General features: G+C 40.8%; 2 protein-coding genes and 1 non-coding gene across 3 annotated transcripts; 2 read left to right on the plus strand and 1 right to left on the minus strand.

Annotated features, from left to right (window-relative positions):
* Positions 1-304: 304 nt before the first annotated feature.
* LOC145986849 (sodium-dependent noradrenaline transporter-like) lies at positions 305-1,375 on the plus strand. The gene has a single exon (XM_083121322.1). The coding sequence runs from the start codon at positions 305-307 to the stop codon at positions 1,373-1,375; it is 1,071 nt and encodes a 356-aa protein (XP_082977448.1).
* Positions 1,376-3,011: 1,636 nt separating this feature from the next.
* On the plus strand, positions 3,012-27,927 carry LOC145986376 (cytochrome P450 6k1-like). The gene is made up of 5 exons (XM_083120306.1): positions 3,012-3,127; positions 16,078-17,103; positions 18,303-18,524; positions 21,764-22,015; positions 23,313-27,927. Exons 2-5 carry the CDS (start codon positions 16,131-16,133, stop codon positions 23,486-23,488), a joined length of 1,623 nt encoding a protein of 540 aa, XP_082976432.1. The 5' UTR covers positions 3,012-3,127; positions 16,078-16,130; the 3' UTR covers positions 23,489-27,927.
* TRNAT-UGU (transfer RNA threonine (anticodon UGU)) lies at positions 13,266-13,340 on the minus strand. The gene has a single exon. It is a non-coding gene; the product is annotated as a tRNA-Thr (tRNA).

Below are 27,927 nucleotides of genomic sequence, written 5' to 3' on the forward strand. Positions count from 1 at the left end.
TATCTCGTGGGCCAACTTATCGACTGGAGTGCATGCAAATACTCTTAGAATGATGGAAACTGTACCGAGGTGAGAAATAGTGGCTTGGCAAGCTTATCGGTTGATCTACAGAGTCAGTCAAAACAGTACCTCAACAAATTCGCCCTGAGAACATCTGCCAGTATTGATCAGCCTGGAGGACTTGTGTGGGAGCTGTTGACATTCCATCTCTTATTGTACGCTTTGATCATCGCTTGTTGCTCCTTTGGCTGGAAAAAATATTCGCATAAGTTTCTATTTCTTGATGCCGCTTGGATGCGTAGGCATGGTAGTGATGATACTCCGTGCAGTCACTCTCCCTGGCGCAACGAATGGGCTTATAGCGTACTTGGTACCTGATATGAAGGAATTTCTTGGCGTCAGAACATGGGTGGACGCTGCAGTGCAAGCGCTATTCACCGTCGGTGCAGGAATAAGGACGGCGGTACATCGAGCTCCGTTCAACTACGTGATCAACGACTGTTCGTGGGAAGTGTTATGCGTCCCTGCTCTAAGCACAGTGGTCAGCATTCTCTTTGGATTCATCCTGTTTTGTGGTTTGGGATATTTGCAGGCGCAGACAGGTATTCCCATGTTCTCTTTGGCAAAGGACGGACCAGCAGCTATGTTCTCAATATATCCTGCAATGATAGCCACCTTCCACTTTCCACAGTTATGGAACGTGATCCTTTTCCTCTCTCTTGGCTTTATTACGCTCTCTTGGATAGTAATACAGCTGGACGCCTTGCAGTGGAGTTTGTTCGACTTATACCCTGTACTGAAGAAGGAAAGAAACTTTCGCATCACAGTGACGACATTCTTACTGCTCATAGGCTCGGCACTGTGCCTTCGAGAGAATGGTATCTATTGGATGAAACTTCTCGATACCCACGCAACGCTAACGATAGTCATTATTTGCCTCATGGAACTGATTGCTTTTGTATTCATATTCGGCATGAAAAACTACGCAAAACTTCTTGATTTTGTTTACGGTGCAAAGACTGTTAATGGATTGTGGTGGTTGTGTTGGATCTTCATAACTCCCGTAACACTAATCACTGTCGTTTGTGCTTGGACTGTAATAGCAGGGTGGATCATATCGTTCCTACCAGCAATTTTCATACCAGGGCACGTTGCATTCAAGGTATTAACCACGGAAGGAACGCTGATGGGAAGGTTGCGAAATCTCGTCCGTACATATACACAATTCGAACCAGAGTGTGAGGCGGATGCGAATTACTGGATCGATTGCTGCAGACTGTATTCGCCTAGCAACAGATTTGTGGTTCGGGTTTTATTGTTATTCTCACTGCGTTCACGTGACGTCGATGTTGAACGTGGGGAAGCGACCTTATAATTTTCTTTCATGTAGTGTACACTTGTAATTTGTTAGAATGTATTCAAAATTTTAAAAATTCAAATACGAAATAAACTTGTGTGAGTAAAAAGTAATTTTCCATGCAAATTTAACATGAAGGTTTGTTTATTCAAATTCTTCTACGATCAACTTCACATTGTAATCCATATCACAGTTTACCTCTTAATCAAGCATGACTGTAGACGCACTAATAACAGAAATCGCAATTCAATATGAGCTGTGGAAGCATCTTTCTCTGTCCATAGTTTTGTCTGTTCAAAGATACCCAGTTCAATCTTCACAGAATATATTCCCCGGATATGTATACCCGAAACCAGTTGGTGTAGCTCTAAGACATCTGGTGAGCTCTCCTGGGGTCTCCCTCCCCTCCTCCCGGCTCATTAGTCGTGAACGAGGTTCCGTGAAGAGCTGACTGGGCTCTGCAGGGTTGCTCTGTCAAGAAAAGTAAAAAAAGAGTATAATGAATTAATTAATTTTCGGTACGTTGATGCAGAAAATAAAAATGTTAATCAGTTGTTCTCTAGAAACCTCTTTTCTCAGTGTTCAGTTAAAATTTGAAATTTTTTTGTCGTCTGGTTTTTGAGATAATCGTGACCAAAATACCCCCCAAACCCCATAAGCTTACATGGTAAATGCTCAAACATTCGCCGGGGTAGGATATCGCCTAGTGTTTAAAATTTGTTTTACCTTCAGTCTTTACTATTAATTATAATTATGAAGTTACTTTTCATTACAATTAATCAGCTGAATTCAGATTGAAATGAATAGACGATATTTCAGGCGCTTATATTGCACTAGAAAAGGACAAATAGACGCAAGTGGGTATCAAAAATAAGTGCATTAATGACGTATAATTTTCCTGTTTCTTGCACACTTTTTGGACGTTTCTTCCTTTTTCCCTAGCCTCCCGAATGGCGTAGTGGTAACGTCGTCGCCTTCTAATCAAGCGGTCCCGGGTTCGATACCCAGTGGAGGCACATTGTGGTTCGGATCCCACTTTAAACTGTAGGTCCAGTCCCGATTAGCCTTCCTGTGCATAAAGTGGGCTTAAAACAACATATCAATCAATCAATCTTCCTTCTTCCCTTTTCTTTAATTTTCGGCACCAAAATTTCTCGTTACTGAGAAAATTCCCTGCTGGTCGAAGGGTGATTTATTGAGGGTAAAGCAACAAAGCGACAACATTGTATCCACGCTTTGACCCCTCCTTCTTTTCGAGCTCGAAAGTCTTCTTTTTTCCCGTGTACTGTAGGAGGGGTTGCATGTTTACATTGGCCAAAGGGCAGTAACACTTTAAGCTCAGCCCTGACCGTGGCACCCCTTATCAATTTGTAACAGGTTTGCGTGATAAAATTTGGTTCAAAGTTAATCTAGGAGAATGAGAATGGTCACGTAATTTTACACGAGCAATTGAAAGATTTGCCCAGCAGCAGTCTAACTGCAAGAAGACATTCTCTTTGTCACGTATTTTGTGTTTTCGGCATAGTTCAAGAAGATACATTATCTGTATAAAGAGATAATCTATACATGGTTTCAACTATCTGATGAAGGGCGTTAACAAACCGCCAAAAAGATAACGCATGCAGCAATTTCATTTGCTTTTATTTCTTTAGAAGCAGCTTTAGGTCACTGTTGCTCGTACAACATCTGAGATTTGTTCATTAAATCAAGTTAAATTGATTTCAAACTGCCTCTTTTTATAAAACTTAGCTGAAATTTTGAACGCAGAAGGTAAGCAGAGATTATTAGCCTAGTTTAATGATTATGATATATTTTAATTATAAGTACATATGCTAAGAATTACAAAATTTCTGCTGTGCTAAACCACTTACATACATTATGTATATACTATAATTATAACTATGCCTCAAGTGGAATAAGCATTTGTGATAAAAGTTCTTGTTATTCTATATTTAGATTTTTTAAGGACGTTGTAAGAGGAAACAGAATGACTAGAATGTTGGCCGTCTTCCTGCCCCACCCCTGACTATCCAACTGATTGTGAAGGTGGCAGTGATGATGACGAACATGTTTTCAAGTATCGTAATTCTTTTCTAAGAATTCTACAGAGGTAGTCTGCAGTGGCGTAGCATGGGCATTTCGAGTGGGAACGCCAAGTCCGAAGGAAGGGTCGGCCCTTTTTTGCTTAATAATTTACTTATGGTATTAGTCGCCTCAGGTATTGTTTATTTGCCTGAAGTCAGCTTGGTTTTCAATAAAACATCATCCATGCATGCTTTAGCTAGAAAATGAGATGCCTCACTTTGCAACAAATGTTTTGAACTCTGGTGTTTTAAACCTTTCGGTATGACGCAAATCATTATAAAACCTACCTGAATCACAAGCGCCTGCACAACAGTAGACGTCATTGTTGTGGGCGATCCAACTACTGATTGATTTGGTTTACTTTACTTCGCTTTTCTACCACTTTTGGTTAATCGCGAATATGAATGAGTGATGATATTGATGAAGGGACACTCACAAAGAACACCCGTGCTCACGCCGGGATTCGAATCAGGGACCTCTGTCGTCTTGGCGCGCTGTGCAAAACACTCTGACACGGAAGTGGGCGGATGATCCAACTATCGTACACTCTACTGACGTAACAGTGACGATTAGTAATTCAGACCACTGTCTGAGAATGTTGATAAACATTTTAAAATAATTTTGTGGAGACACCATTGGATGTTAAGAGTTTTCAAATGAATGCTAAACATTTCTATTGACACAATATTAAGCAGTTAGATAATAACGAAATAATAATAATAATAATTAAAAAAAATAATGGTTTTGCGTGTTAAGCGGTAGAGCAGCCACAGGCTCAACTTCTACCACGAGGACTTTACCAACTTATTTGACAAAAACTGTGTTGATCTTTTAGTTTTTAATACACATCGCTGTTCGTGCGATAAATTATACAATGCAGTGGCCATTAAGAAGTGGTATATTTGAATTTGGTAAAGTTACGTCAGTCAATATTGTGTTTTGTAGCATCACATAGCACGAGTGGCATGAGCGCGAAGAACCGGGTAGGAATTCTACCGCTGTCGTCTGCTTCAGAAGGCAGGAAGGGTCACATGAACCAATCACGTAGCGTAGCCCTCTGCTCCGTACGCTGGCGTACGAGAGAGAATTTGCTCGCGTGCTATAGAGATCCAAGATTTCCCTCCATAAAGGCAGTAAGGCATATAGAGACTTCTACGCCGAACCTTCCCGGCGTCCGGCCAGGAAGGGGATTGAAGAAATGCTAGAGCGAGTGTTGTTAGTGGAGCGTTGCAAGCGGATCGCGATAAATAGCTATTATAATGCCATGAAGGTCAAACATATATGAAATTAGTCAAGTTTTACTTTATATTTACAGCATTTACGCATTTTTGAAATTTTAAATCTTGGAACGCCGGGCGTACGGGCGTACTATAACGCTACGCCACAGATATTCTGTGTAAACCAGGTTTGAAACACATTGAAAATCTATTCAATTGCATGTTCTACGACGATACTAACTGCCGTGATATGTAACTGTTCGTCAAATTACATCAATAATCTCGAGTTCACATAGATATGCATAGAACACTTTCACGATTTGCAATGACAGTTCGTTACATATTATTATCAACAATAATAGTTCGTTACATATCATTATCAGTACACTTTAGCGCAAATCTGATAGTTAAATGTAACCAGAGAGACAAAGAGATTTTAAAAATTACAAAGCCCAGACGCATTAGCTTTAAAGTATAGATTAGATTTAATGTGGGATTGATACAGGTGTTCAACCAACACATCGGAAGCTCTTGGCTTTTCTGATAAATAATAGGGAGACAAACACAGGGTACATAATAGGAGGCTTACAGTACCCCCGCTAGAAGTATCAACCCATAATACCCACTTGTTTCAATTTGTGATATTGATATTCGTTATTTAGCGTCGCTTTTCTGCCACGATGCGACGATGAGTATGAGTGATGATATGGTGAAATTGATGAAGGGACACTCACAAAGAACATCCATGCCCAGGTCGGGATTCGAACCCGGGACCACTAGCGTCGTAGAACGCTGTGTGATAACCAATTCGCCTCTGAAGTCGGCACTAGTGTTGAGCGATATAGTATCTTCCAGACGATATATCGCGATATTGAGAAAAATATCGTCCAGGCGATATCAACTAGACGATATATTGTCATGATATTTGGCGATACATATCGTGCAGGCGATATATCGCCGATATCACGATATATAGCGATATAAAATTTCCAATATCGTCCAGTACTAATTCAAGTATATAGTTGTTGTTTTTTTTTTTAAAATGAAACGCCCCGATAACAAAAATGTATAATTAATTTTATTTTCATACAGATGAAACAACTACAGTTATCGAAAGAACATGGTTCAAAGTTTGTTTACATAACATGTTCTAAGTGTCCATCATGCCTGTTCAACACTACCCGTGTTCAAATGCACATGTTTTCACAAACTCGATTTAGATTTTTACGGGTAACAGTTGCAGCACATTGTTTCACCTTCAATCTCAATTAGCCTAGTGTCCTTGCTCTTTGTTGCTTGTTTAGGGACTCACCATAGAAAGAAGTCGCATGGGTTTAGGTCGGGACTCATGGGCGGCCACTGTAAACCAGCATTGAAGAAATCGAGATAGAAATCGGAGATGACGCAACGCATGATATGACGGTGGGGAAAAGTGAGAGCCTCTTCTCTGTTGTGTGCCCTGGCCCCATCCTGTTGAAACCATTGAAGCAACACGTTTCCGTCGTAAAACTGGCAGAAAAAAATTGGTCAGTATGTCCTGATAATTTTCGGAATTAATATAACCATCAGAGATGAATGGCCAAATACCTCCTCCTCAGTATGTTACGGCACGTTTTGAGGGTGCAAAGATATCTCGATAGTTTCCTGTGAGGTTTCCAAAGCCGAGAAACAAACGTTGTTTGTTAACTTCTATCGAGTGAAAATAAGCTTCGTCCCTGCACCAAAGGCTGTTTAGCATATCGGGTAGCTGTTCGATAAAGTTTGGAAAATTAGTTTACGAAGAGGAAGCTTTTTTGTTTCGCAACGTTTGTCAATGCCTTACGCACCTGTAATTTACAGGGAAACGTGTAAATATTGTCGCAGAATACACCCCACTATGCCACCAACATGCCAGTCTAAACTACTAATCGCCATGAAGGTGGCGTTGTTGCCTTGTAATCAAGGGGTCCCGGGTTCGATACCCGGTGGAGGAACATAGCACAGTGGTTAGGATCCCACTTTAAACTGTAGGTCCAATCCCGATTAGCCTTACTGTGCATAAAGTGGACTTAAAACAACAATTCAATCAATCGCCATGAAGATATTTTGGTTGACTGTTGACGACAGCTTAGACGCACTCCTGGAAAGTGTACTGATTGTTGGTTGCACGCGATATTTAGGGTGACCTTGCACATTGCCAGACTCGTTAAAGTGCTTCACATATCTCCTAATTGTTTTCGTATCTGGTGTCTATGCCAAATTAGTACTCGTGTCGGAACTTTTATTGAGCTGTGAATTGTTGACTTGGACTCAATGAAACAGGTTAACGACATTATTTTTCTGTTCAACAGATAACTTACGGTCCGGCGTTTTTGCTTTTTACTGATGGCGCCAGATCGAAACCTATACTCTGTCCAGACTATCTCTGGAGCAAGGCCTCGCATATCGGTAAAGAAGGGGGGTCGAGTGGGCAGAGCAAAGTAGTACACGCTCCTGCAAAGGCTGGTGAGTGCATTTGCATTCCCCCCTCCACGTAATCCCGTTCCCTCTCACGTGTTCATTGATGGAGCCGTCTCGCGTCACTACTTGCGCAGAGACTTATTCTCGTTTTCTTGCTCCAGAGATAACCGGGACAGAGTATACCAAAAAAAATTTGGAAAAACATTTTTAATGTTATTTAGATAACTGTAGTTGTGACGAAAATAAAATGAATTATGATTTTTTTCGGGATGTTTCATTTGGAATGCCCTGTATAGGGTCACCCCGATGGTGCAGTGTAGCGTCGTCGCCTTGTAATCAAGGGGTCCCGGGCTCGATACCAGGTGGAGGCACAAGTGGTTCGGATCCCATTTTAAACTGTAGCTCCAGTCCCGATTAGCCTTACTGTGCATAAAGTGGACATAAAACAACAAATCAATCAATCAATTAATCAAATGCCCTGTATATGTTCAATATAGTGCCCTCTGTGTAAGAAGTTCCAATATATTGATAAAATTTCCGATGCGAGTTAGGCTATCTGAGCTCATTTGAGAGGTTTATCTATATACTACAACGATTGTTATGGTACATACATAAATCTGATATCTCAAATCAAAAGCATTCCTGCACTATTGAAGAATAGTATCATAATTTTAAAAGTTTGGTGTGTGAGAGATCTGATCCAATTCTACATATTCGTAAACTTACCTAACTCGGATGCCTAAAATAAACAATAAACCTTTAATTAAAATATCGGATGAGTGGTGACAGTTATGAATGATTTCCGACCCCCCACCCGAGCCGCCCATTGAATATCTGAATTATAAGGGCTTTGAAGTCACTGTCAGTTAGCACATCCGGTCTCACTTAAAACTTCCAATGGGACAAGAGCGCGGTTAAATTTCCAGCGCATACTCGTGTGGCTGGCTCTTCCATCCACCTGCTGTGACGTATAGCAAGCACCCCGCTCTAAGAGCCAATCACGAGCAGAGGGTGCGGGCAGTTGAAAGGGAGGTTCCACACTGGAATCTATACTCTGTCCCGGCTCCACCAATGAATACGTGAGAGGAGGAGGGGAAAAGCGACTGCAGTTACCAGCTTTCGCAGCAGCGTCTACCGCTTCGCTCTGCCAACTCGATTCCTCCCCTTCTCTGCCGCTATATGCGGCCTTGCTCCAGAGATAATATACCCGGACCAAGCTAAGAACCAGCCCCCTTTAACAGTGCAGAACGGCTATTGTGACAAAATCCGGTTTCCCTGCTGGCTGCTTCGGAGAGGAGGGGATTTTAATGTTGCCGCTTCTTGCCCAAACAGGAGGGCAGTGGTAGGTCTAATTGGCTGTTTGACCGAAAGTTTCTTTGTAGGTAAACGCGGCAACAGAGGGTCACTGTCAGAAAGGCAGATCCCACGCCGGGAGTTACGGTGTCCTCACATTAGGCGACACAACTTAGTGTTTTTCCATGCATCAAAAACGGCTCTACAAAAAATGCCTTTTCCTTGAGTCAGGGTGCGAATTAACGGAGCAGGAGGAGGGGGGACTGGGGGTGAAGGGGATTTTTCCTATTACTAGTCAAAAGTATCCCTGGCAACACAGGTATTATCATCCTTACCACGGATGATGAATCCCCCCATCTCCGGTAATAGGAGGGTTATTGTTTCGTGCTTTCAAATTTTATTCATGCAATGGACTTTGATCTTAAGAAATACTTAACAGCATTTTAAGTATTTGTGTAGTGGCTATGAAACAGTGATATGTTAAAAAATTTCATGAAGAAGTTCATAAAACAGGACGGAGTTGATAAAGTGGAATATTTACATCATCATTACAACCTTGTAGGATATACGCATCCGGAGCGCGATGTTGATGACGTCAGCTCCGTAAGTGACCGTCCCCAACCCCCACAAAAAAGGCAAATATTTGTGCGTGTAATTAATTAATTTAAAATGGGGCCGAAGTAAGTCGTCAATACGATAGCTTCAATTATAACACCATTAAGCCTTGTTTCCATGATTATGAAAAACTAAATATGCTGACCAAGGCAGTAATTTATTTTATTATAAACATAAACTAAACGTAACGTTTCAACCTTCTAGCAAGGTCTTCATCAGACTCTGTATCAAGTACAAAAGTAACCAGATACACAAAAAGGGCTTTATATATACACAAACATTACTCCCTCCAGACTATTAGAAAGTTGTTTGGAACTTTCTAGCAGGTGGCTTTCACTTGCCAACTGTACTTTCACCTAAAAGGCTAAACATAATTACTTTCATATAGAATGTCGTTGGACTTTTTATCTCACGCTCTTTTTCCTTCATTTTTCTCCCTTCTCCTCTCCTCTTTCTCTCTTGTCCTTTCCACTCTTTCTAACACCTTCTTCCATTCTTTGTTTAACTTCAGTCCCCCATGATAACTTCAACTTGATAAGGAAACTAATCCTGTCTAGAGCATGGCCTCAAAGGGATGTGGAATTACCATGCGAAAATGTTTCCAAGACAATTCTATAAAAAAAAGTATATCTTTGAGAGCACCACTTGACGGGTTGGTTTTTCGAGTACCTTTTTTCCAAGCAAACTATAATTAGAGACCATAAAACACTATTACTGTAAGTTTTTATGAGAGGAAAGAAGTGATAACATATTTTTTGTTTATTTTGCAGACATTGTAATCAGAAGTGAGAAGTTTAAAAAAAAACTTGGAAGTGTGTTATATTTTTTCATTGATTATAAAAACACTAAACCTTTTATTTTATTTCTACTCGTAGAAATCGATGTTTTCGAATTCGAAGCTACAACGGGAATTTTGATACAATCAAATAAGATGTACTAACATTCACAGATTAAGGGAAAGTGGGGCCCCTTAACGTACAGAACTTCAAATAAACCTTACAGTCAGTGGCGGGAATTAGGGAGGCGTAGGGGTCAGTTGCCCCCACTTTTTGCCACTTTTGCCCCCGCACCTTATGCACCAAGGGAAGAAAGTAAACGGTCCTTGGCCCCTCAGTTTTGGCACCTAACCCCCCAGCCCCCCTTAGTGTTGGAACTCAATCGCCGACACTGTTTACAGTTAATACATGGGCAAAATTTAGTATTTAACAGCCCTACTGTTTTAAAAATAGTCGTTAATCTGACAATAGTAACAGTGGCGGCGATTAGGAGGACGAGGGGGACAGTTGCCCCCTCCAACACTTTTTGCCATTTTTGCCCCAGCACTATGCTAAACCTTATGTACCAAGGGAAAGTAAACTGTCCTTGCCCCCCCCCCCCCAGTTTTGGCACTTTGCGCCCTCCCAGTTTCGAAACCCAATCGCCGTCACTGGTTAGTAGCTTTGAAGTAACTCAGATGTGATGAACAGAAACAAAATTCTCTGATAAATTGAATTTGAGTTTTTTCTTTAAGTCCACTTTATCCACAGAAAGGTTAATCCGGACTGGACCTACAGTTTAAAGTGGCACTATGTGCCTCCATTGGGTATCGAACCCGGGAATATAAAATCTTGCTCAGCATTGTACACACAAGGCATTGTCAGCATTGCCACTGTAGGCCTAAGGCAACTCAACTCCTGTAAATACGTAAATTATATATATATATATATATATATTCAGTGGCGGCCGGCGGCAAGTATGATGGGTAGTGTCAACGTGATGAAGAAATCGAAAAAATAAAAACTCCGCAATGCCTCCGCTCCCTCCTTGAGGTTGCCCCACTGGCCAAGATGTTTATCCTCGTTTGGTAACGTGGAAAACAGTGTGGGTTTACGTAATAACACACTAATACGATTCATCTTCACTCACTAACCTATCTTTATACACTACAGGACACTTCACTAAAAACACAATTACAAGAGGAAGGGAAAACAAATCTTCTCACCTTCTCCTCCCCCATGCACACGTATTCCAACTGGATGTTGAAAATATTCTAGACATTTGATGTAAAAAGAAATTGTCGAAATGCCAAGGAAAACTCGCATCACCATAGGATTTTTTACTTTTATATTTTTAAAAAGTCTGGATGGCCCTCTAGGCGCATCTATCTATTACCAAAATGTTCATTTAACTTTGGAAAAATACTAGGTTTGTTTCTCCAAAAGTTGGCGGAAAAGTAGATAGTACCTTTTTCAAGAATTACTTCCCCAACGGGTCTTACAAATCCGTCGTATTTAGCGACTTATCTCTGAAGATGGCAACTGTGTCAACACTGCGAAAGTTCCCTCGCTGTGCCAAAGCGAAAACGGGCACGGGTGGTGTCTTATGGGCTAACCCCATTGGCTAACACCACCCCCTGCCACCTTCTTCCCGGCTCATGGTGGAAATGTTACTCGCTGAGACTTCTCACGTGTTTCAACTTGGTTAGGCCAGCTCTTGGGTGGCGCGGAGTCGCGGACCGCTTCCTCGCCGAGGATACGAAACAGCTGGCGATGCAGTGAGGAGGTTGTTCATATCTAGTCTGTGGTTGGGTAGGTCGTCACGTCAGCTTGACCGATTGCAAGATTCGAATTTCCTTGTCTGTAAACTATCAATGTATTAATTTAACAATACTTGGACTATGTATGCATTTCTTCTGAGGGTAGTGCCATGGCACTCTCCCCCTTGAGCCACCGCTGTATATATTTTTTAAAAAAACATTACATCTCTTTAGGTGTTTTAATGACCACTTTCATCTTCAAGAGTCCAAACAACATAATAGTACATTTGTTTCATTCAATTTGCACTTGCGGTTAATCTCGTGACCAATCGTGTGGTTAGTACCCGTATATAGGATTTCCTATGACGACCATCCAAACAACTTCCTACGTAACTTGACAACTAGAGCGAATTCGAAATTTTCATATCCATATTCGTGTTCAGTAGGTCTAGTATAATGCAATAGATCTGGTAGGTGCTGGTCGGTCTGGTATTAATGGGATAAGGTAAAAGTCCCCCCTCCATGTAGCACCGTGCCATGAAGGAACATTTAGGGGATGTGCGGGTAGCGCCCCACACATTCTCGATCTCGGCCATTTAGGAGGTGATGTGATCAGCACCACTTTCCAGCCGCCTTAACCCCTCAGGGTTGCCCCATTTTCCCATTGATTTGAGGCTGGGTGAGCCTCGGAGCCGCTTTATGCAGGGACAAGGCCGATCTTAATTACCCACCCCGAATCGAACCCGGGTCTTCCGCGTGACAGTCAGACGCCCTACCGTTTTTCTTTTTTAGGATCACCCCTAACAGGCAGATTTCCCCCACACAAACCTCTCATCAATTATTCTCAATTCTTGACTTTATTATTCAAGACAAACAAACACAAACATCCATGTCCAAACCGGGATTCGAACCCAAGACCACTGGCGTCGTAGCGCTCAGCGCCGACCACTCCGTCACGGAGGTCGACAACTGCACCACCGCGGCTTCTTCGTCTCTCTGTTTAGTATTTTTTTATTATTATCATTTATACTTGTGTATGACTGTTTATGCCCTAGTATGCAAGTTTCAACTATTCAGTCTACCTCAGAATGGACGAAGATATTGATATTGCCGTGAAGATGTTCCATTAGTAAGAGTCGCACGTCTCTCCTGATGGGAGGTCCTGAAATGGTCATGTCATTCCCGCATACACAACATGCAAGCACCCGCTGACGACATATCCTGACGACAGGGCGTCACTAAAGCATCGCTTGTATGCAGTCCGTGTCTCCAAGACAACTTACAGCCATATTTCATGTTTCCATAGACATCCGTGAAGGAAGCTTAGATGGCTTGTCATGTCACCTCCCTATTATTCGCACGTGCTTTACGCTATTGTATTCGCATAAATCATGTCAGTGTGCGTGACCTCGCTGACGTATTTGTATTTTTGTAATTTGACGTCACTTTTCTGCCACTCGTGTCTAATCGCGACGATGAGGATGGGTGATGATTAGATGAAATTGACGAAGAGACACTCGCAAAGGACAGTATGTCCAGGCCGGGATTCTAACCCAGGAACTTCAGTGGTGAGATCGAAACTTAAGTGCACTTGGTGACTCTTCAATCAGACACCCAAATGTCAATCTCACTTCCACGTAGTACATCCTTGGTTTGGTTTGAGTTGGTGTTTTAAGTCCACTTTATGCACAGTATGGCTAATCGGGACTGGACCTACAGTTTAAAGTGGGATCCGAACCACTTGTGCCTCCACCGGGTATCGAACCCGGGACCCCTTGCTTACAAGGCAATGACGCTACCACTGCGCCATGGGAGAGGCCCACGTAGTACATCCTGGGTTGCATTTTGCAGACTAGCGAGTCTCTGGCGTCGGGACCTACGGCCACGGAACCGGCTAATACAATAGTTTCCCGCCCTCTCTCTGCTATTTTGTATGCAACCTTTACTATTAATAGTTGACATGTTGTTTTGTAAACTATGCGAGAATCTCAAATTTTACATGGCCATGGTATTTGGAAAATATACGTTCCTGCATGGTTTCATGCAAACCCACTCAAAATGTTCTTAAACTTTTCCATTTAATTTTGCAAGAACATTTAAAAAGTTTTTGGGAAAAAAGCTGTATTTAAATCTCCAGTTCGAAAATATCGTAGTTTAGGTGCTTTGAATGCTTCCCGTGGAATTATTCAACCAGCATATACATGCTTTAGAGCGATTTTACTTTGCCTTTATTTATAGTAACGTATGAATTGCTGTGTGGGTTTTACGCACACAGCTGCAATATGGAAAGCATATGTGTAAAAGTTTGTATCTTTGTAAATGCTCTTGCCTAGGTTACCTTTTGCCCAGTAGCCGGGGAAGCCAACGGTTACTTTCCCTCAACGACTTCCCTGTTTGAAAGGTAACAATAGGACCTTGCCCCGGTGGTTGGGGGCGGGTCGTTTGTCGGAGGTTCCGACTTGTTACGCTCTCATATCTCACAATCCCAGGCTCTCAGATACGTAGGAAGTTGACGGCTCTCGGATGCTCCGATACAAAGCCCGATGGATTGAGGCAGTTTTTATGGATGCATAGACACACACAGAGAGTGAGCGCCGAATGTTTAGGGACCTCTGAGTGATAAACAGCGGGGGCGAGTTAGCAAATAAGATGTACTGCACTGATGAGAGGACGGCGTAGGAACTCTTGCGTGATAAACGGCGAGAGCGGGTTATCGCTATGGTAAATAGTGCGCTCGTAAAGTGAAGTCCTGATAAGTGCATTTCTCTGTGTGATGGGTCAAAAGGGAACTTAGATCATGTGTTATTGGATCTGTAAAGAAAACATGTATATACGGCGAAGGGTAGAAGTGTAAATAAACTGTACATACAAGAGAACTACGTGAGACGTTAATTCTTGTCAACAGAATGTATGTGTGAAATAGTTGAGGAGTGTTAACGAAAACAAATCTCTGCGCAAGTGGTGGCTCGAGAGCGCTTTATAGTCGACGCGCTAGCTACGTTAACGACCGGCTCGCTTTGAAGTCCACGGAGCGCGCCCACCAGCTGCAACATACACTCTCAACCCACAGTGTTGCCACACATCTACTCTACGCCACCTTGTCCCTCCGCGCACAAGCACCTTCCCGGTCTCCACATTGAAGTTGCAAGATACGGCAACAGCATATCCACAGTCATGTGACTGAGACTCCACGTGGAGTAGACGAGTAGAATGACAGCTGCGCCCATTGGCTGAAGGTTGAGTGTGATTGGACGAAAACAACTCGCCCGCTGTTTATCCCCACCCACGTACGTGGCGGCAGCTCTCTTCAGATCTTGGACGTTAACCAAGTAAACTCTTCATCTATACCAATGAACTCGTGAGAGAGAAAGTGGATGAAGCTACCAGTCTTTTGCGTCAGCCGGCACTGATTTGGACCGCCAACTCGCGTTCTCCCCTTCTCTACCGTTATGCTTACTCCACAGATTCCGTAGGTGAGTAGTATGAGGAATTAGTAACACCACAACGTACTTTATGTGCAATGTTTTATTGAAATTCCAAAATTGGAAGTTCATATATATCTTAACGCTTTGGTGTTATTTGTATAGGGTGGTACCAAAATTAGGTAACCGAAAAGCTATTACTTTCGGTTACCTTTTTTTTGGACACCCTGTACTTTAGACTTCAGACTCTTCAAGACTTATTTTGCATTTCATATATGAGGATGAAAGATGAATAGATGAAAGATCAAACCCAAGGGAATAGCCATTCCTGGTTGGAACTTGACCAGAACTTTTGGAACCGATATCGTGAGTCGAACACTCAACGTGCTCGCACACAGACAAAACATCGCGTCAGAAATTCCTTATCTCATCACTAGGCTAGGATTTTTATGACCTAAAAATCTCCAAAATATGCAAGATGAAATATGCTCTTATGACCTAAAATTTTACAAAATATGCAATATAGTTTGAAAAATATGCCCTTATAACTGGACTGTTTCAAACATCAATATCTAAATGCTGAGATATTTTTACATACTTTATGGGCCCTGAGTTGCAATGTACAATGAATACTTTCTCTAAATTTTCAAATAAAAATGAAAAATATTTTGCTACATTCCAAAGGAAAAAAACTCTCGAGTGAACATGGGAGTAAGAACGAATCCACTTCAAAATTGACTATATTTCTTGAAAATGCAAAAATATGCTGAATATGACCGAAAATCCATCAAAATATGCTCTATCACGCAGAAATGGCAAAATATGCCAAAATATGCCCTTAAAAAGCACCTTAATTTTATTAGTTTCTTCATAATATGTTTGGGGAACATATCACCCTTACCAAAAAAAAATATGCTAAGTCATAAAAATCCTGCCCTACTCATCACATTATAGGTTGTTAAAATATTATGAGTACATACTTTCAACGAAAATCATCAATCTACTAAACTAATTAGAACTAACTTTATTATTAATTAATATTTATTAATACCTACAAGTACATACTGTAGTATCTATTTTGTTTTAGGCATTTTTATTGAACAATGCAATGATATTACCATTTGTTTATTTCAGACGGTGACTGTCGTTCTTGAGATTCTATTCAGAGAGTTATTTCAGTGTTCAAAATGGCATCTCAGTTCGAAGACTTCAAAACCAACTTTCCCTCAGTTTGGACAGTGGCTTTTATGTTAGTTATTTTATTTATTACACTCTTCTACAAATACCTTACTAGGCATTTTAGCCACTGGAAATCAAAGGGTGTGTTTTATTTAGAACCGGAGTTGTTCTTCGGAAACATGAAGGAGAGGGCACTTCTGAAAATTTCTTTCCACGAACTTCACCTGAAACTCTACAGGCAGCTCGAAGGCAAGAAGTTTGCTGGGTTGTTCGAAGGAAGGAAACCAGTATTGTTCGTCAGAGATCCAGAACTGATAAAATACATACTAGTGAAGGATTTCAACCATTTCGTCGACAGGATAACGCTAAGACTGAGGCCAGATCCTTACCTGGACAAAATGCTGACTAACATCAAAGGGCAGGACTGGAAGAACGTCAGGCAGATGACCACCCCAACTTTCAGTTCTGCCAAGATGAAGACGATGACGCAACTGGTCAGCAACTGCGCCGATCAGTTGGTCAGCTTCTTGAAAGATTTCGGCACCCACCAAGAACTTGAGATGAAGAAGTTCTTCGGTCGGTACACGTTGGACGTCATAGCCACGTGTGCCTTCGGGGTGCAGTGCAACTCCCTCGCAAATCCTGACGCTGAGTTCGTGAAGATTGCCTCCAGGTTCCCCGAGAGTGGAAAACTCAACAAGGTCCTCATGCTTCTCTTCTCCCTGCTCAACCTGAAGCAGCTGGCAGCCTACTTGCCCATTCGATTGGTGAACCAGGAAGCTTATGAATTCTTGATCGACGTTCTGAAGAAGGCCAAGAGGTTCCGTGAGGAAAACCGTATGGACCGAAAGGATTTCCTTCAGCTGCTGATCGATGCCCAGAAAGGACTTCTGGAAAACAAGGATGTCTTCGCAGGAGACAATGACGTCTTCGATAGAGACAGCCTGCTGCATGAGCCCGTAAAGGGAAAAGCTGATGAAGGTAAGGGTTTATATAACATGTACAGTCACGGACACTTCTGGGTTGTAAGAACTTCATGTAGAGTCAATAGGACCATTACAACCCAGAAGTGTCAGTGACTGTATACTCAAACCAGTGCTTGAAGTGTGCGAGTCGAGGAGGACTTGTTATCACAACGTGCTACGACGGCAGGGGTTTCTGGTTCGAATCTCGGACTGGGTATGTGAACGCCCCTTCATCAATTTAATCGTATCATCACTCATCCTTATGTTCGTGATTAGCCAAAAGTAGCAGAAAGCGAAGTCAAATAAACCAAATCATTCAATCAATTGAAGTAAGTGAGAACGGGGGTGGATGCTAGATCTCTAGTTAAGTAAATTTTCATAAGACTTACCCACAGCTAGGATAATTTTCATAAGCATCCCCCACCTACAGCACTGTCTTCACATTGATCCATGCAAGCGTCCCTCTCGCCTAACCCCAAACTCGACCAATCATCACTCCAGCCAGGAATTTCCACTTCAGCCACTGATTCAAACAGAATTATAAAACGACTCTACGCCAATAAAAGGAAATGTACTAAAAGTTCACTTTCTTGAAAACAGTTTCAAAGGATTTTATGAAATCTCTTCCGGTAATAAAAATTTATAGAAATTATATCATTCCGTTGCTCACTCTTATTTTATTCGTAGGGTGTATAGAAGTAGGTTGGATGGAACTGTGGATATCGAAATTTAAAATGGACAACATAGGGATTCTGATACAGATTTATTGATTTGGCTTATTTTACTTTCCATTTTTACCTTTTTTGGCTAATCGCGAAGATGAGGATAAGAAATAATATAATGAAACTGATCAAGAAACACTCACAAGGAACACTCAAACTCAGACTGGGATTCGAACCCGGGACTCCTGGTATAGTAGGCTGTGATAACCACTTCGCCCCGGAAGCCGGCGGATTCTGATATAGAAAAGATGTTTTGTTATGTAAGAATTCCATAATGACTTTTAGAAATTTACATAAGTTTACAAAAACCATTTTCATATTAATTTTAATAAGTACAAATTGATACTTTAAATTCTTTTTAGAACATAAAGTCTATAATGTTTTGTTACATATAAGAATTTCTTAATGCCACACACGATCAGGTTCTATAAATTGATTAAATAGACAAGGTCATACACATTCATAAATGTTCACATGTGATTTTTCGTTTCAGTCTTATCTGACGACATAGTGTTGGCCCAGGCGCTGCTCTTCCTGGTGGCGGGGTTCGAGACCTCCAGCACCCTCCTCACATTTGCCAGCTACGAACTCGCCTTGAATCCAGACATCCAGGACAGGGTCAGGGAAGAAGTCCACGCTGTCTTGAAAAGGCATAATGGAGCCTTCACTTACGAGGTTATCTCGGAGATGGGTTATATGGAGTGGGTACTATTAGGTAAGTTTAGCACTTGGAAGATTTTGTTGAGGATCCGCAGAGAGAAAAAATGTTTGTTTGGAATAACAAAAAAATTGTTTCTGGCAACTAAATCTTTGTTTAAATAGGCGATAAACAAAATGATTGTTTACCTGAAACAAATTATTTTAGTAATCGTGCACATTTGTTTTAAACAACCAAAAAATTGGGTGAAAATTACCAAATTTAGTAAAGGTTACCAACATTTTTGTTTGCGGTTACCAATTTTTTTTACCAAACGTGTTTTGTTAGTTCAAATAAATCAATTTCTCTTCTGTGCACAGTAGCATATTTCTGTTTCAAGCAATCCGAGCTCGAATCCAATACCTTGCATTACACCATTGCTTTATCTTGTGAGATTTTCACACGAGTTTGCCCACGAGACGGGACGAGACGAGATTTTGGCCTGTCTCGTCTTGTGGAAATGTCAGGGTATGGCTCATCGCACCAAACTCAAACACCTTCTTGGTCAAGCGCTGTATTCATCTTCTGACGTAAGCGCGGAATATTTTCGTGGTTAGATTGGGCTTGTTAGGTTTATATCTCTCAGCAGAAATACACTACATTTAGCCTAGCGTAGCGGCCGCCCCCGCAATGTTCTCTCTCGGTGCTTATGAAATTTTGTATATACCCAGAAATTCAACAGATAGTGTCATGATAATTCGTGGCCTTTAATATTAGTTTTATACGTGATATTTAAAATGTAACTTCCCACCAAATATTTTCAAAGGGGGCCCCAAACCTTGAAATAAGATCTGAGATAAATTTCCCACATTGTCCATACCTGTTACTTTTTTCTTCAAAGGGGCCAAACACTCAGAAGGTGAATCCCAGGGGCAATTATTCCTTTACCCTTAGGTCCAATAGCCCCTATTCCGCCACGCAGGGTAACGGTGTATACAGTGCACGATGTGAAAATCCTAGCTGCGAATCAGCTTCTTCGAGTTAGGGGATAGAGGGAAGAATCCTTTAGTACTGATGATCTATTTACAAAATAGTTCTTGTTTCATGAAAAAGTATTTAAGAAATATCAGTTGTTTATCGAAAAAAATGGTATCTGTAAAATTATGAATGATAATACTGAGGTCCACTAACCCCAAATTTAACCCGTGCCCTTGCGTCAACAACATTTTTTCTTGGTGGGTGGTTGATCAAGTTCTTCCAGTCGGCATTTCATTGAGTGACAAATTTTCGATGAATAAAGTTCTATCTCCGCTTTATTATCTATCTCAAGACGGGAGTTCAATAGTATTTCTTCGTAGCAGATTGCAATTGACCTTGTGATTGTAGGTCACTATCGACAATCTAAGAATCTGGTTCAACCCCCATGATTGAAATGATAAGTTTGGTTGAATATATAATACACTATTAGTATTAGAAGGCTAGTGTGAGCGGGTTTCACGTTAATGGCTTTTGAGGCCGAAGACGCATCCACTTCAAAGTCCAAAAAAGAAGTGTTTACTATCACCAAATAGTATTTTTTTAAAATATATGTGTTTTACACGCAACCTATTTTTTTTTAAAAAAAAATGTTTCGAACCAAAATATACTTGTTCCGTCTCGAAAACGAGACTAGACGGGAAATGTCTCGTCTTGTGGGCAATGCTTTTCCAGAGACGTAACCTGGCGGGGAGTTCGGGGGTTCCGATCCCCTAGCTTAAAACCAACTCTAGCCCGTAAATTTTTGGAATTTCTCATTTCACGTGTGTGTAAGTAATTCGTACATAAAATTCTATCAACTTGACTCCGCCCTCCCGAAATAAAACCTCACCGAAAAAGTAAACTCCTATAAATGTTATTTAGTGTAGTTTTTGTGCCACTTTTGACTAATAGCGACAATGAAGATGAGTGATGATATGTTGAAACTGATGAAGGAACTCCTACAAATAACACTCCGGCCGGGATTCGAACCCGCCACGTCTGGCGTCGTAGCACGCTGTTCTACCACTCTCCCACTGATGGACGGCGTAAACTCCTAAATAGACTGACGTTTTTCTCTAACATCTAATCTGTGCACATGCATGCTGGATCGCTAATCATATGATCATATTCAGTACCGCAGGAGTACAGTTCCCCCTAATTCCTTTCATCCGAATTGTACCCCTTAAATATTTTAACACTCGCAAGATGCTGCCGTTCAAAGAATCTCGTTTTAAATAGCTAAGCGCAAAAAGTTTATTTTGTTTATTGTTCTGGGCACACTAAAAACTTTATGGGGAAGTAGGAACTATTTCAAATGAGCGCAACACAATATAGTGAGGTCCAAAGTTTTATCCGTTTCCAAATTTTTCAAATTTCAAAATGTGTTAACAATTATCTTGAAAATAGTCAAACAATTTTTAAAATATATAAAAAATTAAAAATTATGTTGTTAATTTTGTTTTTATTAATTTCCAGGTTATGCGAATTTTACGTTAAAACATGAAACATGTGTGGTCCATTTTAAAATAGAACACACACGTACACACATACATGTAAATAATATGAGGAGGTTGAATCCCCCCTCACGTTCCTACGCAAATGTTCGTAATCATTAGAAATTCGCTGACCATCTCGCTACTTATGGTTTTGGTTCAAGTCTGGACATGTGTAATAAAATCGACGTATTCTCCGAAATCTCAGCTTTACATGGATACACTGTACGTTAAACATCACAATTTTGTTTCACAAGTACTGACACAATCATTGAAGCTAATCCTTGTGGTGAAAAATCTAATGATATAGAATAGGCCAAAACCACATGATATCAAACGTGCTCAGTTATCTGCTGTTGACGTCACCACTATAATATTGTCCATTGCGTGGAGGAGGAAAAGCGACTGTGGATACCAGCTGTACTGCTTCGCTCCCCGCCCCCTCCCCCATCTCCACTGTCAGGCATTATTTTAAGTGGGTTGTGTGTATATCTTAACTAAGGATTTATTGTAATTAATATAAGCTCTTAATTATTTTCATAAACTCCTGTGTTTTTATTTGTTTTAATACAATTATTTTTTATGGAATATATACGAACCTCAAAACATGACACTAGCCCTTGTAGCTGTGGACAAGTTTGGATTAATTATGGACTATTTACAAAACAAAGAGCAATTAGCACAAAGTGTGTAGGAAACTTCAGTGAATTTTTAAAATGGGTACTTTTCAGGGTCTAATATGTTACAATAATTGTAAACTAACAATATTCTTTGTATTTTAGTTTATAATTTTTATTATTATTTCAGAAACACTTCGTAAGCACCCTCCATTCGCTCGAATCGGTCGGGAGTGTACAAGCGAATACACGATACCTGGGACAACAATTAAACTCGAGAAGGGAACTTGTGTGTGGATCCCGATAATGGGTCTCCATCACGATGAAAAGTATTACCCTGACCCAGAGAAATTCGACCCCGATAGGTTCCATCCAAAAAACAAATCCGAAAGATCTCCGTACGTGTTCTTGCCTTTTGGAAGTGGTCCACGTAATTGTATAGGTAACTTTTTTATTATCATTTATTATTATATTGTAATTGTTATGTTTTCAAGAATAAATATATTAATGAAATATTTTATGTAAAGCATAACTTGCGCACCGTCAACAATTTCACACAGATAATATTCAATTTGTTTTTGATGTGCCAAGAAACTAGTAGTAATTGAGGTTACTGACTTCCTATTTAAGAAAAACTTACGGAGAATTGACACCAACGAGACAATCTACAGGCGACACGGTGTTGCTTGAGTATTTCGCCAAACGAACGCAGATTTGTACAGCCTGTCATGCCGCTATGGTGTGAAATGTTGCTACTGATCGGCTCGTTCCCAAGCGGCATATGTCGTTTCGATGTGAAATCTCCCTTAGAATTGCGTGAATGTGTTATCATGATCATATTAAGAATAAAAATAATTATTCTCCGTGAATATTTCGCCACTTCGTGTGGCTTCTTCAGATGGTTAGGCAAGCTGTTTGTTAAAACGTGTTAACAGGTAGATTGTTAAAAGATTTAAATGGTAGTCAGAAGCAGAGGCGCAACAACGAATTTTGTCTGGGAGGGGCAAGTACCAGGAAAACGTACCAATATTATTATTATTGTTATTTTTTCAACATATTTATTTATTTAAATACATTACGCAATCAATTCATCCATCTCATAACAAACCAACAACAAAAATTACATAAATTGTCTCTGAAATATGCACACACACTCCTTTTCCTCAAAACAATTGTTCATGCATTTAAGACAATTTAAGACTTCTCTCCTGGTAATTTACACTGCATTACAGATAACAATCCTACAATGTGAGCGAAGCGAGCTAGAACATATATTTCGAGAAAATAAACAAACGCAGGTTATGCCATAGATACGAGTAGTACTTCAGAGAAATTTGTCGAACTTGAATCTGGTTTCTGTGCTAATGGTTAGGTCCCAATATGGTGGACTAACTTTTTCTCTTTACTATTATTGGATAATATTGAATAGGAATAAATTGTCCCTAACAATAAATTGAATGTAATACTTATCATAATAAAATTGTCGGAATGTTAATTTAATTTATAATTAAATTTAATTAATTAAAAATTTAATTTAATTTAATTTAATTAAAAATCCAATTAAATTTAATTTACCCTACCTCCTACCTTTTAGTAGGAAATATCGAACAAGAAAGCAGAATTTCAATCCCAAATGCTTTTGGATAACAATTAGGAATGCTGTTATTAGCTGTCGCTCTGACATAAATGTGTGTTTAGGTCTTAGCTTTCTGAACTAACATTTTAAAATGAATTTTCAGGAATGAGGTTTGCGATGATGACTTCAAAGATGGCCCTGGCTTATTTGCTTCGAGAGTACAGACTGGAAAAATGTTCCCAGGCAAAAGTTCCATACGAGTTTGACCGGAAGTCGTTCTTCCTCACTGCAGCAAGTGGTATGTGGCTAAGCTTGGAGAAACTGGACGCAGATTCTTGAAAAATTTCACCAACTCCATTTCCTAACAGTATTCATGCAAGAGTTTACGCTACTCGCTTACGGTGAGATAGAAGGGAGAGGAGGTTCCTTTCAATATGTTGTGAATTTAATTAAGATCAATTAATTGCAGATAAGGAACAGAAGTCGCAAGCAGTGCTCTTGTACTTAAAAGACGTTCTACGTACATAAACTACCAATACGTTTTTGTTGAAGCTTATGTCTATTGCACTGATTTTCCGCCTTTTGCATAAGATGTAATAGGCATATTGTAATATGTAATTGTGTGCCACGGTGGCGTACATATGATTTCATTTCAAAAGGGAGCTAAGGTGTTATCTTTATATGTTTACATTAACTGCCTTCATTAATGCACAGCCCGCAATTGCATCAAAGTTATACCCACAGTCGTGCTTCACAATAGGAGAAATTTAAATGTGTGTATGTGTTTGTTCAAATATTTGGGAGGAAGAGGGCCAAAAGCCAATAGTCTTCTTCAATGCGTCATTGCTGTGCCACCAAATTAAATTCAGTATTACATATGTTCTAGGGCTAGCAGTGACCTTGCAATATCACTCTTAGAATATTCTTGTGCAATCCTAAGATTTAGCTACATGGTGTGCCACGGGAAATAGTACAAAAACAAGTGGCAATCCCGCACAGACGAAAGTGCGGCTGCGCCACAAAGAGCGACACAAAGGTCTGCCATTTATTTCGTCATGTGTCATTGGCCAGTACAGGTGCGTACTCATGCTGTGAATGCCTATGTGCTTGAAAAGAGTGATGTAGCTGTACAGCTTGACCTTAGTCCCCAAGGCTAATGAAGGATCCTAAGCGCAGGCACAGACGCAGAGCATCGGCTGATCGAGAACAATCGGACTTCGAGAATTTCCAAACAGTGGACCCCAGGAAAGCGGCCAAAACTCATCTCGCCCCTCCTGCTGCCCCCACTTTTACAACTCCGAATCCTTTCAGCGTCCTTCAGCAATCGACTGACACAGCAAAAGAATTCAACGAAGACCAAGCTAACTCCTCTGATGAAGACATCATGCAAATTGGCCCATCGAGTGCTACACCATATTCGACGTCCACTCGCATCCCCCAAGTATTCGTTTATAACCAAACACTACGTTTTTTTGTTTTTGCACACTGCAGGAGCCCATCACAAACTGGGACCAATTCCATCTACAAATGCATGAGGCTATTAACCTTCACATGCGAATTTCAACGCTCCAGGAGATTGACTTGGCAATTATGACGTTCACCACCATCCTAGTACACGCATGGAGTTCTTCCACTACCTTTCGCCCGGATCCATACGCCACAACAGCTTCACCACCCATGTTTTTTATCCTCATCATTATCGTCCGGTGGGCCAGAAAGAGATGGCAAGGGACCAGAGCGCAATAACATATAGCAGACTGAGATTGGTACACAAACATCTTCACAACTATCTCCTCCTTGACCGAATATCCCCGTAGGACAACACTCTCCGAAGTCTCACCAAAATGGACTCTTCGTTGTGGTGGCTTGCTAGGGACCTTAACAACAAATACCGCCGAAACGCACCAGCACTGAAGACCGACACCGGACCAGTTCTAGACACAAACGACAAAGTGAACTGATGCCTGATCACTTCGCTCTAACTTTCGAACCCAACAATCATCTGAGCGATACGCACACCGAACAGTTAGTCCATAATGGTCTCCACGACCTGAAGGAACTACCAATGACATTGTCCATTCCACATGTGACACCTAGAGAAGACTCAGCAGCAACAAAACTTATGAAAACAAAATCCGCCCCAGGCATTGACAGAATTCCGACAGCTGCACTCAAAAAAATAACTAGAAAGAGCGTATTTTTTTGGCAAAACTTTACGAGTATAAGATTATGATACTACCCAGGGGATGGAAATTAGCGAATATCATAGCCATTCCAAAACCAGGCAAAAGGCCGCAGGAGACAAACAATTACCGTCCAATTGGCCTAAACAATTACCGTCCAGTAAGCCTCTTTTCCCACTTGGCAAAGTTATTTGAACGTATCTTCTGTCGCCAACTTACGGACCAATGCTCCCAACACCATCTTCTCCCAAATCATCAGTTCGGAATTAGACTGAAGCACGGAACGACCGAACAACTCCTCAGAGTGGTCGTTGTTGATCATATCTCAATGCAGTTAGACTGGAAACGTCAGGTCCTTGGTGTCTTCATGGACGTCCAAAAAGCCTTTGATGTATGACACCAAGGACTCATCAAGATATACAATATAACTTGAAATTCCCAACAAGTTATTGCAAACTTCTCGCCAGTTTCCTGTTCGAACGACCCTTCGTGGTAACATTCAAAGGACGCCGCTCCAGCCCGAGATCTATACAGGTAGGTGTGCCCCAGGGGTCAGTCTTATCACCGATTTTCTACGGTCTTTACACGGCCGATACCTATCAGCGGGATTGTTGCAACGGACGCCGATGATACTGCGATCTTCACCTGGGTAAAACGCATCGTGGTATTAGAACCTCGTATACCAAAGCCAAGATTCATCTGTCCAACAGACCGATACCTAATTCCGCAACCGTGAAATATCTTGGAGTTATATTAGGTCGACACCTGAGGTTTGGTCCTCACACAGCTGGTATCCAACCGAGTGACGCAACGCATAGGCTATCTCTACCCGATTTTATAATCGCCTGTACTCCAACTCGAAGCAAGACTCCACGTCTACTGCATGATGATTAGACAAATGTTTCTGTATGCAGGTCCAGTTTGGGCTCACATGGCCAAAAGTCATCACCAGAAACTCCATGTTCTCCAAAATAAATCACTTCGAATAATAGGCAGCTATCCTCGCTCCACAATAATTGTCCAAATGCACAAAGATCTCAATTTTCCAACAATCCAGACATGTCTACAAGATGCAAAACAACGTCTCTGGACAAAAATCCGTGCGCACACAAACCCTCTCATTAATGAATTACGACAGGCTCGCCCCAGAACTAACATAGTTCCACTTCCCAGACTCTAGTGTTCTGTTCCCCATCTCCGATGCTCCACACCCAGGAGGGAAGGAAACTAGATAACGATTGCACGCCTCAGTGTACCTATGGATTGGATTCGTTAAATTTGCTTGTTGTCTTCAATTTACAAATGTAACTTAACTTCCAATGTTTGTATTTCTATGTTATTGTAGTAGTAAGTAGTTGTTTGTCTTTGGGAACAATTTCGATCTTAGCTCCACTTGATGCTAGGGCAAGGATGCCCTGACAACGATACGATAACAAATACAGTGCAGCTTGAGCTGGCCCGTGGATTACCATTGCTCATTTCCAGACAGAAGAAAGATATCCCGACGGATGAAACAATGGTGTCAAGCGTTTATGGTCACCGATAGGAAGCATGAAGGGCCCAAGACGACCCCCTGAAAATGTCCATAGAGTTGGTGCTACTCTCAAGCAAAATTCGCAACGTTCGTTCACGTCGCGATGCAAGGACATTGCACATTAGCCGTTGGATAACGAGGTGTGATTTACAGTTCCACCCACATAAGTTGCAATTTGTGCAACAGCTACGGCCAGGAGATAATGTTACGCTGATGGTGGTCATTTGCCTGATATTGTTTTCAAAGTATAGATTGGTGCATACATAATGATAATGTGTCTTTGCTGCACAGCCATCAATATATTTTGTACACCTAACCTACATTTTTTAAAAATTTTCGACTTTTTTTGTACTATTTCCAGTAGCCCTCCCTGTAGAAGTGAGGTATTTTCATTCTTGACCAGACTGAACAAGAAATTGAACTGCTGATCATTCAATTTTACTCTAGCCTGAAAACCAAAATGAACATATGATATTGAAGTTTTACTAGAGGTTTTTTTAAAGTGATAACTTGCTATTTGATAAAGCAGTACCAATGAGCAGTACCATCCTCTATCCAAAGAATAGATTGTTTTTCAGACTTGTTTATGTGTTGATATGTCACTGTGGATCTCTGAATATTGAGGACAGAAAGAAGATAGTAATATTTTAGTGCGACGAATTTCTAATTTTGTACTTACATAAACTGCAGATTTTTTTTAAGTTACTTTGTAGAAACATAGATTTTATGTGACCATAATTTTTTTAGTTTCCCTTTCCTTATTAATTCATTTTTCAATACTACAATATCAGGTATTTCTTATTCGTTAAAAAAAAATCTTGTCATATCGAGTGTATTGCACGATGTATGGTATCATATGTATACGTAGCTTGTCACGACGAGTAATGTAAGAGTAAAATGATGTATTATTCGTGCCAAATACCGAAAGTAATTAGATAGACTGGAAAGAATAAGTTCATTAGGAGAAAATTTAGCTATGTTACAGATAATTTAAACTAAGAACATTGTTTAGTTGACCCATACATTCAGTTACTAAATTTTCCCCGGTAACGCTGTTCTTT

The sequence above is a fragment of the Lepisma saccharinum genome, chromosome 4, assembly GCF_977018435.1.
Source record: "Lepisma saccharinum chromosome 4, izLepSacc3.1, whole genome shotgun sequence".
NCBI lineage: Eukaryota > Metazoa > Arthropoda > Insecta > Zygentoma > Lepismatidae > Lepisma > Lepisma saccharinum.

Coding starts and splice junctions, on each gene's coding strand:
- LOC145986376 (XM_083120306.1), top strand. CDS start 16,131: ATGGCATCTCAGTTCGAAGACTTCAAAACCAACTTTCCCTCAGTTTGG. Junction 18,525..21,763: donor TATGGAGTGGGTACTATTAG/GTAAGTTTAGCA, acceptor TTATTATTTCAG/AAACACTTCGTAAGCACCCT. Junction 22,016..23,312: donor TGGTCCACGTAATTGTATAG/GTAACTTTTTTA, acceptor ATGAATTTTCAG/GAATGAGGTTTGCGATGATG.
- LOC145986849 (XM_083121322.1), top strand. CDS start 305: ATGGTAGTGATGATACTCCGTGCAGTCACTCTCCCTGGCGCAACGAAT.